At 39.8% G+C, this 16934-nt stretch overlaps 1 protein-coding gene across 2 annotated transcripts in view; it reads left to right on the top strand.

The window, feature by feature from the left end:
- The first annotated feature begins 5989 nt into the window (after positions 1 to 5989).
- The window catches only part of PTPRR (protein tyrosine phosphatase receptor type R), a 266542-nt gene continuing 255597 nt past the window's right edge, over positions 5990 to 16934 (top strand). Inside the window, exon 1 of one of the 2 annotated variants that reach the window (XM_059080979.2) lies at positions 5990 to 6446. In XM_059080979.2, coding sequence (XP_058936962.1) covers positions 6395 to 6446 — 52 coding nt within the window. In that variant the 5' untranslated portion in view covers positions 5990 to 6394. The remainder of the gene's footprint in view (positions 6447 to 16934) is intronic. The other variant, XM_067009754.1, reaches the window with a different exon arrangement.

The raw sequence follows: 16934 nt of genomic DNA, 5'->3' as shown, positions 1-16934 counted from the left end.
CACTGTTTTTGGAATGTATGTGATGTAGCATATCCCACTATAACTTGACTTCAAATAATATTTCCTAGTATATTCACTGAACAGAGATACTGGTATTGCTCCCACACACATGGATTCTGTTGAATAAGTCAAAATCATGGCCATAGACAGATGACTGCTTAGTTATTTGAGGATATTAGTGGTCATGTTACAGTCATTTTTAGTAAGATTACTTCTAACTCTCCCTACCATGTTGTGGAGGAATAGGTCCTTCACAAAGAAATATTTTAATCTAAAAATGTATGTTTCTCAACACTGAAGCATAGACTGATAAGTTATCCGCTTCTCTCCTGTGGATATATAGCTGCAAGAATTAGGGAAAGAAGGAACTATAAGACAGGGAGAACCGTGACTTTTAGTTTCTAAGAGTGAGCAATCAGTGGGAGGCATGAAGGCCCATATTTGGGACATGTTCTTTCACATCATCTTATAGTTATGGGAGAAAATAATGTAACAGAAATGGAGTGGCATTAAATGATTTAATCAAGCCATAGCTAGATTCCCTGGATATTTTTAGTGTCTTGAGCTTTTGGTTGAATGAGTTGTTCCAAAATGGCCTCATACAAGGAAATCCAGGAGAATGATCAAGCAATGTAGAAAATGTATTTGACTGGCCCTACGTAGCTGGTCTAAGCCATAATTGAGGGCTCTCACATCTGTGTGCTGCTCAGGATGATGCATGGGGTAAGTGCATCCTGATTAGTGTCTTGGGATGGACAGAGAGCTAATGCAGGAGAGGCAGTGGTTTATAAATCTATAACCGACATCTTGGCTGAATCTGACCTTTGCAGTGCCAGAGTAAGTGACAGTACAATACACTGATACCAAGGGCTAGCTCCCAGGAAAGTGTATGCTTCATTTTGAATAAAATGTTAATGATGAACCAATAGTAGAATCTATAGGTACCCATAGCCTTCCTAACTTTGATATTTTGTATTTTACTAGGACAGCATATTTCACATGTATATAGAAGAATATATACCTTATTTTGGGTACCTAATTTTTTTTCTTAGAATACATATTGCTGTCTTTATGTATATGTGTATATGTGCCTGTATCAAACACTTCAAATAGATAAATCTTAGCAAAACTTAGGTTGTAAAATTTAATTGTCATTAACCATCTTGATTGAAGTCTGTTTCTTGAGTTGAAACACTGCATTTTCCACTTAAGTCTTGAAGTTAAGTCCTTCCATTAATCAGGGAGTCAGTACAATAGAGTTGTTAAAGCATAGTACTAGAGTCACCAGTCCTGACTTCTAATCCCAGCTACACCACTTACTGGCTGAATGACAATGGGCAAATTACTAGCCTTATTGAGTTTCAGTTTCTTCCTCCATCACAAAAGGAGAGTAACACCTCCCAGAGCTCTTGCGAGAGTTTGGTGTGAAAATATATATTTTGTAAATTGTAATGCTTTTCTTCCTCATTCTTAGTGTGCTTTGTATTTCACCATTTTCTTCACGGTATGCTAATACAAAAGAGTAGATTGTTCTGCTCTTTTGTGGTTAGGGAAAATATTTTTTAAAAATTAATGGTGGGGTTTTCCCTGGTGGCGCAGTGGTTGAGAGTCCGTCTGCCGATGCAGGGGACATGGGTTCGTGCCCCGGTCCGGGAAGAGCGCACACGCCGCGGAGCGGCTGGGCCCGTGAGCCATGGCCGCTGAGCCTGCGCGTCTGGAGCCTGTGCTCCACAACGGGAGAGGCCACAACAGTGAGAGGCCCGCGTACCACACACACACACACACACACACACACACACACACAAAATTAATGGTGAAGCCACTCTTCTGAACGTGTCTTCCCCCGTGAATTTCCAGTTCATTCCTTTTGATCCTGGGCCATTCTACTCTGAATACAGCTTAATTCACATCAATTCTTTACTTTGTAAAGATAAATTATTGCTCTTCTTTTTCCCTCTTATCTGTAGATATCTCTCAGGCAAAAGGAAAGAGACTTCGTGATTGATAAAGTGGCTCTGTGAAGTATGGTGCAGGGTAAGCACGTCATGGATCTCAGTAACATGTTGGGCATTGTCACCTATTGCTCCTGTACACGTTGGGAAGTTCCTTGAAGTCATTTCACTGTCTCATGTCTCTTCCACCAGCTCACACAATCCCACAGCCTCTCTTCATGCAGAGCAGTTAGAACCTGCTCATCCAGCTGGACTCGGCTCATTTCCTGCTCTCCACTAACAGCTTCTTGCCTGCTACACATTCCCACCTCCACTGCCACCCTCCGAGAAGAGATAATCTCCTCTGAGAATTCCCCTGTGGTCCAGTAGTTAAGACTCCGCACTTTCATTGCCGAGGGCACGGGTTTGATCCCTGGTCAGGGAACTAAGATCCCACAAGCTGCGCTGTGTGACAGCCAAAAAATAATAATAATAATAATAAATAAAGTCAATCCATTAAAAAAAAAAAGAGATAATCTCCTCTATCCTGCTCCACATTACTTTAAGCATCCTTCTCATTAAGTTCTTCTAAGTGTGATTCTACCTGCTGTGTGTCTTTGTTCACTAGATGCTAGACCCTGGAGTCCACTGCCACAAGCAGTGCTTCACCTTTCTGGAGACAATCTCCTATGGGTGTTTCTCACCAGACGTTTACTGCCAGGTCTAGGGTCAGTGTACTGCTCTGGTCCTGATCTAATTCTAGTGAGCTGCCTACAACTGGCACTGTTTATGTTTATTATATGTGCAGTAGTATATCATAGTGGTTTGGTATCAAATTATCTGATCGCACAAACTAACTCTACCAATTTACCTTTTGGTTGATTACCTACTACTTGATTTGGGGCACGTTACTTCTCTGTGCCTCAATTGTCTCATCTCTAAAATGAGATGATGATAATGCTTCCTTGTAGGGGTGTTATAAAGTTTAAATGGGACATCCATAAGCTTAGAGTAGAGCCTGGCACACAGGAAGCACTAAACAGTGTTAGCTCTCATTATATTTAAATAATAATCATAATCAACTAATTTAAATGGGAAACTCTAACAGTCAATGGATCCAATTTCTTTAAAGTGTCCTGGGGAAAGATGGCCAATATGAATGGTTTTAATCCATTTATAGACATGTTAATGTGGAGGCTCATAGCAGTTATATTTGGTTTGAGGACAGGCTCTGAAGGGCTTCTTTCCTGTGTAAATTCTTCCTGACTCTCACCTCATAAGAAATAGAGACTGTGCACTTTGGGGGGAGAAAAAGTCCACATGACAGTAATTTTCTGTTTCTCTTTCAAAATGTAAACGATTTCCTTTAGGACACAGTTCTGTAGGCCAGTGCAATTTGCATGGCTCTCTCATATTAATTTCCATGCTTCTTTACATTGGAACTTTCTTAAACCAAATTGCCTTCACTAGTGTTAGATCACAGGTCAAGGGAAAGCAGCATCTATGGACTCACAGAGAATATGTCTCAAAGAAATAAGGGATTGACTTTTCACTAATTAGCTAATTCACTTACTGTCCATTGACTTCACATGTCATGGGATCAAATCTATTGAAGGTATATTAGGTCAACTCACCAAGGAATATGAATTTTTTTGCTACTTTATCTTTTTCAAGTAAATTAATAATTAATATCCAGTCACCAAAATTACATCTTGAGTTTATTTTTACCATGCTGAACTATTCTACTAGTATATCTAGTCGAACTAGAAATTGGGAATTTTGCTGTGAAGGGGATTTTCATGCACAGTTTAATAATTCAGCTACCTGCACGCTGGGCAAAATAAATAGCTGGCTGAATGCTTGTTGGCAAAGTCACAAAAAATTATATTATTTGAAACTTTAAATGTCCCCCCCCACCAAATAAATGTTGGGATTATCTGTGGGAAAGCAAAGGGTTCAGGGCATCATAGCAGCATTTTTTCATTACCGTATGTGCATTTTCTTCTTGGAGAGCTATGTGAGTGTGGTAATTTTTTTTTTTTTTTTTTAGGGAGGAAGAAAATAAGAGAAGCACACCCACTGTAAGTGGACTACAGTTATTTCGCCTCTACTCTCAGCCCTGCCGCAATTCTAGTATCTGATGTTAGACGAGAAGGGCTACTCCTCTAAGTTTTAAACACAGCTAAATATCTGCTTAGTAAGAATTCCAAAGGGTCAGGATAATTGTCAAATTGAATTTTATCAGCTAATTGCTTTTGATTTATTCATTTTTTGAGCACCTGTTTTGTGTGAGGCACTACTGTTCTAGTCAGTTGGCATACATCAGAGAATAAAATTGTCAAAGATATCTGCCATTGTAGAGGTTGGATTCCATTGTGGGAAGGGAGGGTAAGGAAAGAGATAATAAATGATAGATGTAATAAGTAATTCTTCTGGTATGTTAGAAACTGATATATGCTGTGGGGAGAGGAGACTGCGGAAAAGTGAATCTATAGTAGGGAAAGAGGTTACAGCTTAGAGAGGTTTTGGGTGAAACGGTAGTGCCACAGAAATGGTATGTGACACACCCATGTGGAGAAGTGGAGGAGCTGGAGTAGTAAAGCTGCACTTATCTCTATTTTCAGCATAGAAGTCCTGTCAACGTATTAAAAATACATTTCATTCTCCCCCTTCTCTCAACTATTTGAGTGTAATTCCTAGCCTTGCCTCTCAGTGCTAGAGATAAAATAAATTATAAAGGAAATGATACTGCCTGGGCTCCGATCCTGTGACATCCTGTCTAATTTAAGCTCTTGTGGGTAGCATGTTTCCCATTAGTTGTCCCAATTCACAGAGGATGGAGGAAGAAAGCACTGAATGAGATATGCAGTTCAATTCAACAGGCACTTACTCCTACCTCTTATTTACCTAGAACCACTTTGTTCAATTTAAGTAATACAAGGATGCAGAAGTTCTTAGGGAGCCTTGGGCTGTGTTGTAAGACGAAGCACAGATGAATGAATATAAACGAAAAATATGAGTCAATGCTTAGCAAATGTTGTCTATACATTCAAGTGTGGAAGAGAAATATTGTAATCTGGAGTTAGCCCAGGGCTTTCTGGAAAAGTGAGATCAAGGTTAGACCTTTTTAAACTTGAATGTGTTACTGAAGCAAGTGGGAGTAACTGGGGAAGGGGCAATAGCATCCCATGAAGACACAGAGGCAGAAAAGTCAGAGCTGCTGGGATAGTTAATGGAGAAAGTCTGGCCAAGGGACTTCATGACTAGGAGTAATTAGCCACTGGAGTAACAGAAGCATCTCCACACTCCAATGTCACAGATGAGGGGGGAGGAACACCTGTATTAGACTGTTGCAGCCTCCCTAGAGACGCAGAGCTGCACGGCAGGAGACCAGTTACAGAGGTGATTCCATTACCTTTCCCCTTAGAAAGTAAAAATGGAGACTAAAGATAATTATCTCCAAAAAACAAAAAGGTGCCTTCTTCTCATCAATTACATGGATATAACCTACTTGTGTCACTATGGTCATTGACTTTGAGCTTGAGAAAGTTTAAAAACAGGGACTGCGCTGGAGACAAGGGAAAGAGAAAAGGGACCGTGTTGGAAAGAAGGCACCCCCAGGATGCGCGTTTACTGCTTACACCCAGCAGGCTGCCCCATGACCGCTCCCCCTGGCAACCCTGCTTAGCCGGAAGACACCTGTACTCTATTCCCATAGGCAGCCTGGAGAAGCTGGGCAATCTGCGGCCCAGGAAGCGTCAACTGCTAGCAGAGAGCTCTGTCCACGTGTAAACCAAGATTTGGGGAAAGAGCAGGGTGGGTGTAGGGGTTGACACTTTCTTAGGCTCTCTCCTCTGGTTCCTCAGATGGGGCCCTCATCTAGTCCCACCCCCACGTTTTGGACAGATGCTGTATCCCTGACAACCGTCCCAAGATGCCCCCCCCGGGCCCCGCCCCGCGGTAGAGCCTGCTCCCCTCGCAGCCTCAGCTAAGACCCGGAGAAGTGGAATTTCACTTTGAAACTCCCGTGCGTGCGGCGCGAGGGCAGCGCTGGGCATGCTCAGTAGCCGCGGCGCGGCGCGGCGGGGCTGCTGCTCGCGCTGCGCTGGCCCCGGGATCCAGGGCTGGCGCGGGAGTGCCCCCCACCCCCACCCCGCTCCTTCCCCTCCGCGCCTGCGGAGCTTCCAGAAGGCCGAGCAGTAGCGGCTCCCAGGGCGTCGGTCCCCGCCCTGCGCCGCCCAGCTCGCCGCCGCATCCTACTCCTCTTCCTCTTCTCCTCTCTTAAGGAGGCGAAGCTGGTGCTTCCTTCTGTGGGCGCCACACACGGCTCTGCCAGCCCGAGCCGAGGACCTGCGAATGAATCCCGGAGACCAGAGGACCATCGGCGGGGTCTCTTTCCAGTAACACTTTGCCTGAAGTGGCGTCGTGGCTGAGTTTCTCCTCCACCTCTCAATGCAAACACTATGCGGAGGGCGGTTGGCTTCCCTGCGCTGTGCCTGCTTCTTCACGCTGCAGGTAAGGGGTTGCCGGGCATAGAGCCAGAGATGTGGATGCGCTGGGAGACTGCACATGCTTGAGGACTGTAGGAAAAGCCTGCTTCGCTAAGAAAGCCTTAGGAAGGCAAAGCAGGACAGTGCTGACAGGAAAGCGGTTAGGGAGTCATGCACCTGTTGGAAGACTGCGGCCGAAAACTTAAAGCTAAAATCAGCTCTTGATTTTTCCTTACCTCGTATGAACATTTTCAGTACGAATAGAGGTTTGCTTGCTCCACCCCTCCCCTCCATGTAGACTCCCAGATTTTGTTTCGAGGCTCTGCACTTGACTTCCAGTTTTTCAGGAGGCAGACAAGACATCCTGCTGGATGTAACCTTTTCTACTGCAGCGGCTGCATCCGTAAGGTCTCTTGGTTTAGCGAGAGCTCACAGGGATGCACTGGCTGTAACCTGATGGACCACATCTCCGTAAAGATCGAAATACATGGTTCGCATTAATGATGCCTCTCCAGGCTCCTTTGGCCCCTGCTCTTGTCAGTCGAATTTTCTAAACCAATGAGAGGAACGAAAGATTTTAAATAAGACCCTCTCTTCTCTTTCAGCATCGTGGTCAGATTGCGAGGGCACTAGACAGAAACCCAATCACAGTTTCAAAGCTGACAACCCCAGGGTCGGCACTGTCCCTGGGACAGATTTGATGAGGTCTAGCCAGGAGTGACAGTGAGACTGATTCCCAAATATAAACATATTTGATACCAGTATCAGGTTTCGTATGGAAGCAAACCTTAGGAAGTACCTGGGGAATTTTATATGCGATGTTGCTACAGACCCTCCTTTTTGGATACATGCAGCCTCTATGTAATGCAAGGGCTTGCTGGACTGAATCCTTTATCATTTTTACACACACGTGAACCAAAATAGAATATGGCAGAGAGATTTTAGGAACCCTACTGCGACAGCAGTTGTCCATGCAGTATCCCTGTAGCAATCAAGGACTAGGTATTTTCCTAGTTTGCCTGTTATCCAATCACACACATTCATTCATTCTTTCAACCAACATTTATTGAGTATGTACTACATTCCAGGGGTAATAAATATAAATAATGGCTGCAAAATTACAATTTTTGTGTTATCTTTTAAAAAGAGTATGGGTGAGTCCTTTTCTATGTGGGTGATAATGAGAGTGAAATATGGTACTTATTTCTAGCTAATGCTATTTTAACGTATTGTGAATCTCTTGAACAAGTAATGTTTAGGGACATTCAGGCTATAATTAAGTACCCATGTTAATTGTATAATTATGATGTTATATTGTGGAATTTTCAGTAGTTCTTTAACACCTTTTGAAAACTAAGAAATAGCTATGACTTGCTTATTAAATTATTTGCAAACAGTTATAGTGAATACTTTTATTACCACATACAATTCTTTAATGTTGAAATATAGGATGAAAATATACACATTGGGTTGAGTTTTATTTACATTATTGTTTTATTGTAGCACCGATACAAACATCTGTTACCGAAAAAGTCTCAATTCCTATCAATTTAGCAGATTTAGCTGATCTATAAAAAATTTTAGTGTCGTTATTTTTAAAGCTAATATATAACATTTCTAAAGATAACATTTAATATATCCTGAGTAATTATAGCTTGAAAGCTATAAAAGCTATAGATAAAACTAAGCAGATGGAAAACATTTCTAAATTTATTGTAGATGAATATTTGGGATGAGGAAATAGACTTTTGTTCATCAAAGGAGAAACCTAGGAGTCTGTAGCCCTAGATTATACCTGGAGTTCTGCCAAAAGGGTATATTACCAAAGACAAACCAGTCCAACTCTACTTTGACTTCTTAATTTGCAAAAAAAAATTAATCAATTTGAATTTAGTAAGGCAATGCATTGAAGGCTATCTTCAGATTTCAATTGCAAGTTGCTGTATAGAAATTAATTATATTCATATTTAATGTAGTGCTTTTGATAGGTGTTTTTTCACAGCAGATTGCAAGTTTAATATTGCGGTTGTCTTGCCAGTTTCATTTTGAATGCATTTTAATTTAAACGGCAATTTGTGGGTCACAAGCTGTCATCAGATTAAAATTCATCACAGTTATCTAAATAACATTCTTAGGACTTTTCATTAGAACTGAGATAAACCAGATTTCTTGATCTCAGCTCCTATAGATTTGGGTAATAAGAAAATGACTAAGTGGGAGGGCAAAGATCAAGAAGTCAGTGATTGTCTCTACTTGTTGAATGTCTGATTTGGCTTCTCTTACAGAAGGTTCTTCTCTCAGGAGAGAAGTGAGCTTTATAAGGGAAATGAATTCTATAGTCAGGCCTCTTTGGCTGAAAAGCTAACTGATCCATTTTGGTTATGCCCAGGGTACCAGCAACTACTTTATACTGGTAGAAATGATGACAGGTTAGACCCCTTTTGGGATGGGAGAAATTGGCTGCCAGGGTGTGAGTGCTCTTTGTAGCTATACTAGGAACTGTTGACTTCAATAGTCATTCTCCCAATGATAAGTAGCAAACTGTTTTCAACTTGAGTGTCATCTCCAATTATTTGGTCATGATCTCCTGAGTCACCATGCAAAAAAAAAAAAAAAAAAAAATTTTTTTTTAAACTTCTGGCCAACCCTGAGTTCTGATTGCCTTAACAGTGAAAAGTATTGTATCTGTTTGTAATGTCTTTGGGAACAAAAAGGGGAAGAGGGGGTACAATGCTGTGTAATTAACATCTCTGGGTAAGATAACCTTAACGAATTACTGAGCATGGAGCTTGTTAGAGAAGCTGGACTCAGCTCTTATCTATGGCGGCTGATTTTCATAGATGTCCTTAACAACAAAAGCGTTAGTTATTGTCCATCTAACTGCTTAGTGTACAGGTGAGAAAACTATGATCCAGTAAATAATAGCTGGTAATTACTTTAAAGTGCCAATTAACAGTATAGCCAGGGTAAAAACCTAGGTTTCCAGGCCTATAATTGCACACTATATAAAATCCTACACTGTCTCTGACAGTTGAGGCCACCATTGAGATAGTGGTGCCAGATTCTTTTTCCCTAACTGTCCCCATTCTTTTTTTTTTTTTTTAACATCTTTATTGTAGTATAATTGCTTTACAATGGTGTGTTAGTTTCTGCTTTATAACAAAGTGAATCAGTTATACATATACATATGTCCCCATAGCTCCTCCCTCTTGCATCTCCCTCCCACCCTCCCTATCCCACCCCTCTAGGTGGTCACAAAACACTGAGTTGATCTCCCTGTGCTATGCGGCTGCTTCCCACTAGCTATCTATTTTACGTTTGGGAGTGTATATATGTCTATGCCACTCTTTCACTTTGTCACAGCTTACCCTTCCCCCTCCGCATATCCTCAAGTCCATTCTCTAGTAGGTCTGTGTCTTTATTCCCGTCTTACCCCTAGGTTCTTATGAACTTTTTTTTTTCTTAGATTCCATATATATGTGTTAGCATATGGTATTTGTTTTTCTCTTTCTGGCTTACTTCACTCTGTATAACAGACTCTAGGTCTATCCACCTCACTACAAATAACTCAATTTCATTTCTTTTTATGGCTGAGTAATATTCCATAGTGTATATGTGCCACATCTTCTTTATCCATTCCTCTGTTGATGGACACTTAGGTTGCTTCCATGTCCTGGCTATTGTAAATAGAGCTGCAATGAACATTGTGGTACATGACTCATTGAATTATGGTTTTCTCAGGGTATATGCCCAGTAGTGGGATTGCTGGGTCATATGGTAATTCTATTTGTAGTTTTTTAAGGAACCTCCATACTGTTCTCCATAGTGGCTGTATCAATTTACATTCCCACCAGCAGTGCAAGAGGGTTCCCTTTTCTCCACACCCTCTCCAGCATTTATTGTTTGTAGATTTTTTGATGATGGCCATTCTGACCAGTGTGAGATGATATCTTGTAGTTTTGATTTGCATTTCTCTAATGATTAATTATGTTGAGCATTCTTTCATGTGTTTGTTGGCAATCTGTATGGAGAAATGTCTATTTAGGTCTTCTACCCATCCCATTCTTTACCTTTCTGTGAACCAACATAATGTATAAACTTCTGTTGAAAAGACCACTTCAGGAATATCCAAGAAGGAAGCTAAGGGCTTCCCTGGTGGCGCAGTGGTTGAGAATCCGCCTGCCGATGCAGGGGACACGGGTTCGTGCCCCGATCCGGGAAGATCCCACATCCCGCGGAGCGGCTGGGCCCGTGAGCCATGGCCACTGAGCCTGCGCATCCGGAGCCTGTGCTCCGCAATGGGAGAGGCCACAGCAGTGAGAGGGACGCATACCGCAAAAAAAAAAAAAAGAAAAGGAAGCTAAAAGCTGCCCAATAATATGGATGGCAAAAATATTATGTGGAAGAGCCATAGAAAGCTTTTCTTCAGTGTTTCTTCTCTTTCTTTGCCCAAAGAGCTATATTCTGTTTCAGGAGATGATATTTATTGGGTAGTATTTTAGTTGAAAAGGAGTGAATGTATTGGGATATCTTGAAAATTATCGTGTGAAAGCTTTTTTTCCTATTGAATAGCTAATAAGACATAGAAACTGATGTCAATGGATTACTCTCTCGTCAAGCTCTGGAAAAGGTTCTTTCAAATTTCTACGTTGTTCTTACTATTGGCCTTTCTGGATGGCACAGAGACTACCTTCAGTATATCTTCTGAAGATGCCTGTTCATTCTCAGAGAAGTGCATAGTCAGTTTCTCTAGTCTTTAAGAGGGAAGAGTTCCTATGGAATCAAGAGGATCAGGGAAGTCATTTGCAGAATCACCACCCTCAAAAGAAAGAATAGATGGATAGGAAAATATATTTTAAGATGACTTTTCTCAAAGAAGAGTCCCTTAGAACTCCCGAATTGGTTTTTCCTGTTCAAAGTCACTCAACAAAGTCCTTACACTGACCCAAGTTCTACTCTGTTCTCTCCCCCCATTACCTCTCTGATATCTCTCACTGCTTTCCTCTTTTTTGTCTCTCTCCAGCTACAGTAGTCTACTTCCTATTCCAAGAAGATGCCAGGCACTTGCCCACCTCCCAAAAAAGTTTTGTTTATTTCTTTGCCTGAACTATCCTTTCTCTGTATTTCCATGGCTTAATCCCTCAATTTTAGGTCTTTGCTCAAGGGTTACTTTCTCAGTGAAGCCCTCACTGGCTATCCTAATTAATATTTCATATCCCACCCCCAAAAAACCCTCTGATACCCCTTCCCTGCTTTACTTTTTAAATTAATTTTATGAAGAGTAGTTGATTTACAATGTTGTGTTAATTTCTGCTGTACAGCAAAGTGACTCAATTATGCATATATATTCTTTTCCTTTCTGGTTTATCACAGGACATTGAATATAGTTCTCTGTGCTATACAGTAGGACCTAGTTGTTTATCCATTCTCTATATAATAGTTTGCATCTGCTAATCCCACACTCCCAGCCCTTCCCTCCCCCACCCCTCTCCCCCTTGGCAACCACAAATCTGTTCTCTATGTCTGTGAATCTGTTTCTGTTTTGTAGATGTGTTCATTTGTGTCGTGTTTCAGATTCCACATATAAGTGATATCGTATGGTGTTTGTCTTTCTCTTTCTGACTTACTTCACTTAGTATGGTAATTTCTAGGTCCATCCATGTTGCTGCAAATGGCAGTATATCATTCTTTTTTATGGCTGAGTAATATTCCATCGTATATGTGTATGTACCACATCTTCTTTATCCATTCATCTGTTGATGGGCATTTAGGTTGTTTCCATGTCTTGGCTATTGTAAATAGTGCTGCTCCTGCTTTACTTTTTTTTACCAGAGGTCTTTCACCATCTATCATACCAAATATTTTACTTATTTATTTTGTTAATGTGGTTCCCCCTCTTCCCTTTAAAATATAAGTTAACTTGAAGGCAGAGGTATTTGTCTGTTTTGTTTACTGCTGTTTCTACTGCAGATTCTGTCCAGCCTAGCACTGGGAATGGGGAGTAGTGCCTGGCATAAAACTCCTAAAGATTAAATAAATACATTGAATAAATAAAAACAACACAGTAATATTTCTGGTCTTCTCTTTTTGCATTTAGTTTCTTCTTGGCACTCATGCAAGTCACCTTTTCAGCTTAGCCACTTCCAGCATGAACTTCAGCAGAGCTCATTTATCCAAAACTCAAGCTGCTCCCCAGAAGTCTCACATGCCCAGGGGACATACCATCTCAAACAGACTTTGCTACTTTGGGAATTGAAGGGCAACTGGGGGTGAGCTTGAACTACTTATAAACTCAGTGACAAAGTCCTTCCAACTGATTGCCAGATGCTATACAGCCCAAATGCCTTGCTGGTTGGCTATATTTTTACTTCTTAGTAAAATTGTTTGTACAAATGGGAATGGCTATAGTTATATGAAAGGATTCATACAGCTAATTTACAAGCAGGGTTTAAGGCACTAGGACAAACCTGTCTACTTCTTTGGCATTTGAGGCATAGGTGTATGTATACAGTAAGTCCCCTACATATGAACGAGTTCCATTCCAAGAGCATGTTGGTAAGTCCAATTTGTTCGAAAGTTCCACAGTTAGCCTAGGTACCCAACTAACACAATTGGCTATATAGTACTGTACTGAAATAGGTTTATAGTACTGTCCTATAATAGGTTTATAATACTTTTCACACAAATAATACATAAAAAGCAAACACAAAAAATAAAGAAAACATTTAAAATTTTACAGTACAGTACCTTGAAAAGTACAGTAGTACAATACAACAGCTGGCATACAGGGGCACGTTCACATCATTGAAAGTTCGCAATTTGTACCCTACCTTTGCTGTTTTCATCCAAAAGGTCACCAAGTCTACTCACCAACTCTTCTCCACTTTCCATGTCCACATCACTGCCTTGTGCTAGGTCCTTATTTTTCATATAGTATTTCACAATAACCTACCATCAAATCCATCCTTCATAATGATATCAGAGGTAAAACTTGAAAAAGCATACCCGATCACATTCTTTCTTTGTAAGATTCTCTAATACAGCTCTTTCCTTTTCTCTTAGAATAAACCCAAACTTATTAGCATGGGAAAATCTTTTACTAACTCCATCTTTATTTCCTGTCATCATGTTATGCTTTGCACACTATTATCATACTAAGAGCAAATTTCTTTCAGTTTGCCATGCCTCTCATTCTTTTCACATACTGTTCTATTTATCTTAAATACGCAACTCTGCTTCTTTTTCTACATAACTTTTTCTCCAACTTCAAATCTTGGTCATTGCCTACTTTGAGAACCCTTCCTGTGACACCCCACCTCATTCAAATAGCTTTCCTAGGTTTTCCTTTTACGCCCTGTATATTTCTCTATTAATGCACTTAACCTGAATATTTAAAAAATTTGAGGACAATAACAAAATTGTAGCTTTTATCTCTATGTACCAATAACATAGAACTGTGCTTGTTATCTAGTACACCATCAATAAATGTTGAATGAATGAATAAACATATTCAGGATGTATTAGACAAAATAAATTATGATTAATTTATATTGACAGATTGTATCTCATTTTGATGATCATAAAGAGTAGAAATGACTTTACTACTGCTCTTTCAATCCAATTTACTTTTATTGTTTACAAAGAAGTGGAAATGGGGCAGAAAGGCTTTCATTTAAACATAGTCTGTTTAAGGTAAGTTTGTGCATGATGCTCATTGTAGTGGAGTTGTTTGTTGAACTCCTCCTAGATAGATAGACATTCCTATATGATATTCTAGTACTACTTCAGGATGAGAATGAGATGAACGTCTTTATTTTAGAGAGACCAAAGAATTAGGTAAGGTACATAGCATGATAGTTTTGCACTAAGGAATGGACCCAGAACCCCTGACTCTGATTACTGATTGGTTACCAGCTACCTTGTAATAACAAACATGAGCCACTTACACATTCAAAATCAGGTGGGAGTGTGAGGCAGTGAGTTCAATAAACAGAGACCAAAAATAATCCAACCCTCCCTTAATTCCCCCAAACAGAAACCAAATGATCACAGAAAATTTCTGAGTATTTGGATGGTTTTATACATTTTTTTCTGGCCCTTTATATATAGATAAAATCTTTGTAAAACCATAAACAATTTTTATGGGAGCCATGCTTATACCTGAAGAATGGAGACTGGTTTATGAATTATAAAAAGTCACTTTTCATGAGATGATGGGATCACACATCAAAGGCTCATTTATTGCTATTAGAATTAATGATAACATGGATGTTATGTTTCATGGTAAGTTTATTGTTAAATCTCTTAAAAGCTGTCTGTAAAGTCTGATTCAAAAGGTAGAGAAAGCCATTTTTCCCTTTAAAAGATGATTTTGAAACATCCCACTTGGCCATGAGTGCATTCTTCATCTTCAAAGTACTTAGACAAATGCTGACACACTTAGAGTAGCACTGATGTTTCCCAACAAAAGGGATTTTAATAGCCTGAAAAAATGTAATCGTAATATATTATTTTAAGATCAAATTTCCTAATGCTTATTAACCAAATAATGTAACTGTAAGTGTCTATTATTGAGATGATACTTGCCACAGAATGACAATTAGCAAATTTATATTATGAATATGAGCACTTCCCATTTAAATAATTTTTTATTCATAATGGCTATCTAGACTTTTCTTACAATCAAATCTCATTTGACTTCAATTTATTAAGATGTTGATATCCATTAAAATTGCAGCCACATGGACCAACAACAAAACAAAACTAATTGTTTACGCAAAGCAATACGTCTAGATCAATATGTCTGATTGCACTGAAGTAGATGCCAAGTTCAGTGGGGATATGAATTATTTTTTGTCTTTAGTTCAGACCTGAAGCAATGTACATTTGCTGACTTAAATGTGCAGAATGGCTTAAGGCAGCCCTACACTACTGATTCTTTGAAAAAGATAAATAAATGAGCACAGAGTAAGAGTGTCTCACAGTGATTTACTGGCCTGTACAGCAACATGTATAGAATAAGACTCTACAGCTATTTCACTGCAGTAATGATCCAGTTCCAGACGAAGACTAGAGGGGACATGAAGCAATGCCCATAACTGCACAGAGTCAGCTCCCATCACTGGGGTTACTTTCACTTACCTGGGAAAGATGCTGAATACAAAGTATGCCAAACATCATGATGAGTTAGTTTGAAAGGCCATCAATCCATCAATATAAAGGTGTGGTTTTAAGTTAAAGTAGTTCACCTTCTTGGTCTTGTTGATTCAAGACAGTGTTTTTATTCTCCCTGGAAGAAAATGAAATAGTGTAAGCAGAGAAGTAAAAAGAAAATTGAAATAAAGGAGAAAATGCCATATTTTTAGATGTCTTTTAGCAGAATAAGGTAGTAGTTAAGAGCATGTGTATTGTGGTCCAGCTCAAATCCAGGCATGATCACTTACTATCTCTTTAACTTAGGCCAACTTAATTTTCCAAGTCTCAATTTCCTCTTTTTAAAATGGAGATCAGGTACTCTACAACTGTAGGGTTGTTGTTGTGTGTTAAACAGGATAATGTAATGTAAAATAAACTGTGCTGTCTTGGTAAGTGCCATGTAAGTGTTAGGTATTATTTGACTAGGGGTGGGAGAGGTCAGATGCTAAATGGTCAACTAGTATCTTGGAGGAATTTCTCATTCTTTTTGTGTTTGAGCCAATACTGGAGAAGCATGCATGCCCGAGAGAGATTCTGGATTCAAATCATTTCTTCAATTTGATCTTATCTGCATAGTTTTCCTCTACCTTTGGCGTGAGCCTTACTAAATGAGCAGGTTTGTGATGGACTGTGAAGCTCTAAAACATTCACCTATTGCTTTTGGCCACTGAGAGTCTGGAGAGAGCCTGGCCAAGCCTAAGATGTCAGATCTCATTCTCCCAGCCCTTCCTCAATATCCCCCACCAAGCCCCTCAATAAAATAGTTTGACATCCTTCCCCCATCCCAGTTCACCTCTCCCCCAAATCTCTCTGTAATTCCTAAATCTGGACATTTACTGAAGCTATGAAAATATAATAAAAGGGCCTCCTATCAAGATAAACATTATATTTTATAGGGAAGAAACAAATCGATTTCCTTATAAGAAAAGAAGGAAAATACAAAGGACTGTTTCCTAAGTCCCTATGATGTGCTACACTCTATCCCAAGTGCCTTATGTAAGATAATCATCTCACCCTTTAGGGTGGAAAGTTTGTTTGAAATGACATGCTTGTACTACAGAAACAGCAAAAATACACTCTAACTCATGTAGCATAGTAAAAATAAAAAAGTTCTAGAATCTGACTGCCTGGGCTTGAATCCCATCTCTGCTGTTTACTATTAAAATTCTCTGTGCGTCCCTTTTCTTACCAGAAAAAAAAAAAGGCTAATAACATAGTAACTACCTCGTAAGGTGGTTTAAGGATTTAAAGAGCTAATTCCTAAGGGCCCACAGCATGGGGGCTGGAACACCGAATACATTCAATGACTAGTAGTTGT

This window comes from Kogia breviceps, chromosome 12 (genome assembly GCF_026419965.1).
Source record: "Kogia breviceps isolate mKogBre1 chromosome 12, mKogBre1 haplotype 1, whole genome shotgun sequence".
Classification (NCBI taxonomy): domain Eukaryota; kingdom Metazoa; phylum Chordata; class Mammalia; order Artiodactyla; family Physeteridae; genus Kogia; species Kogia breviceps.
Note: the sequence above shows the minus strand (reverse complement) of the source record. Positions and strands in the feature narration are given on the sequence as shown.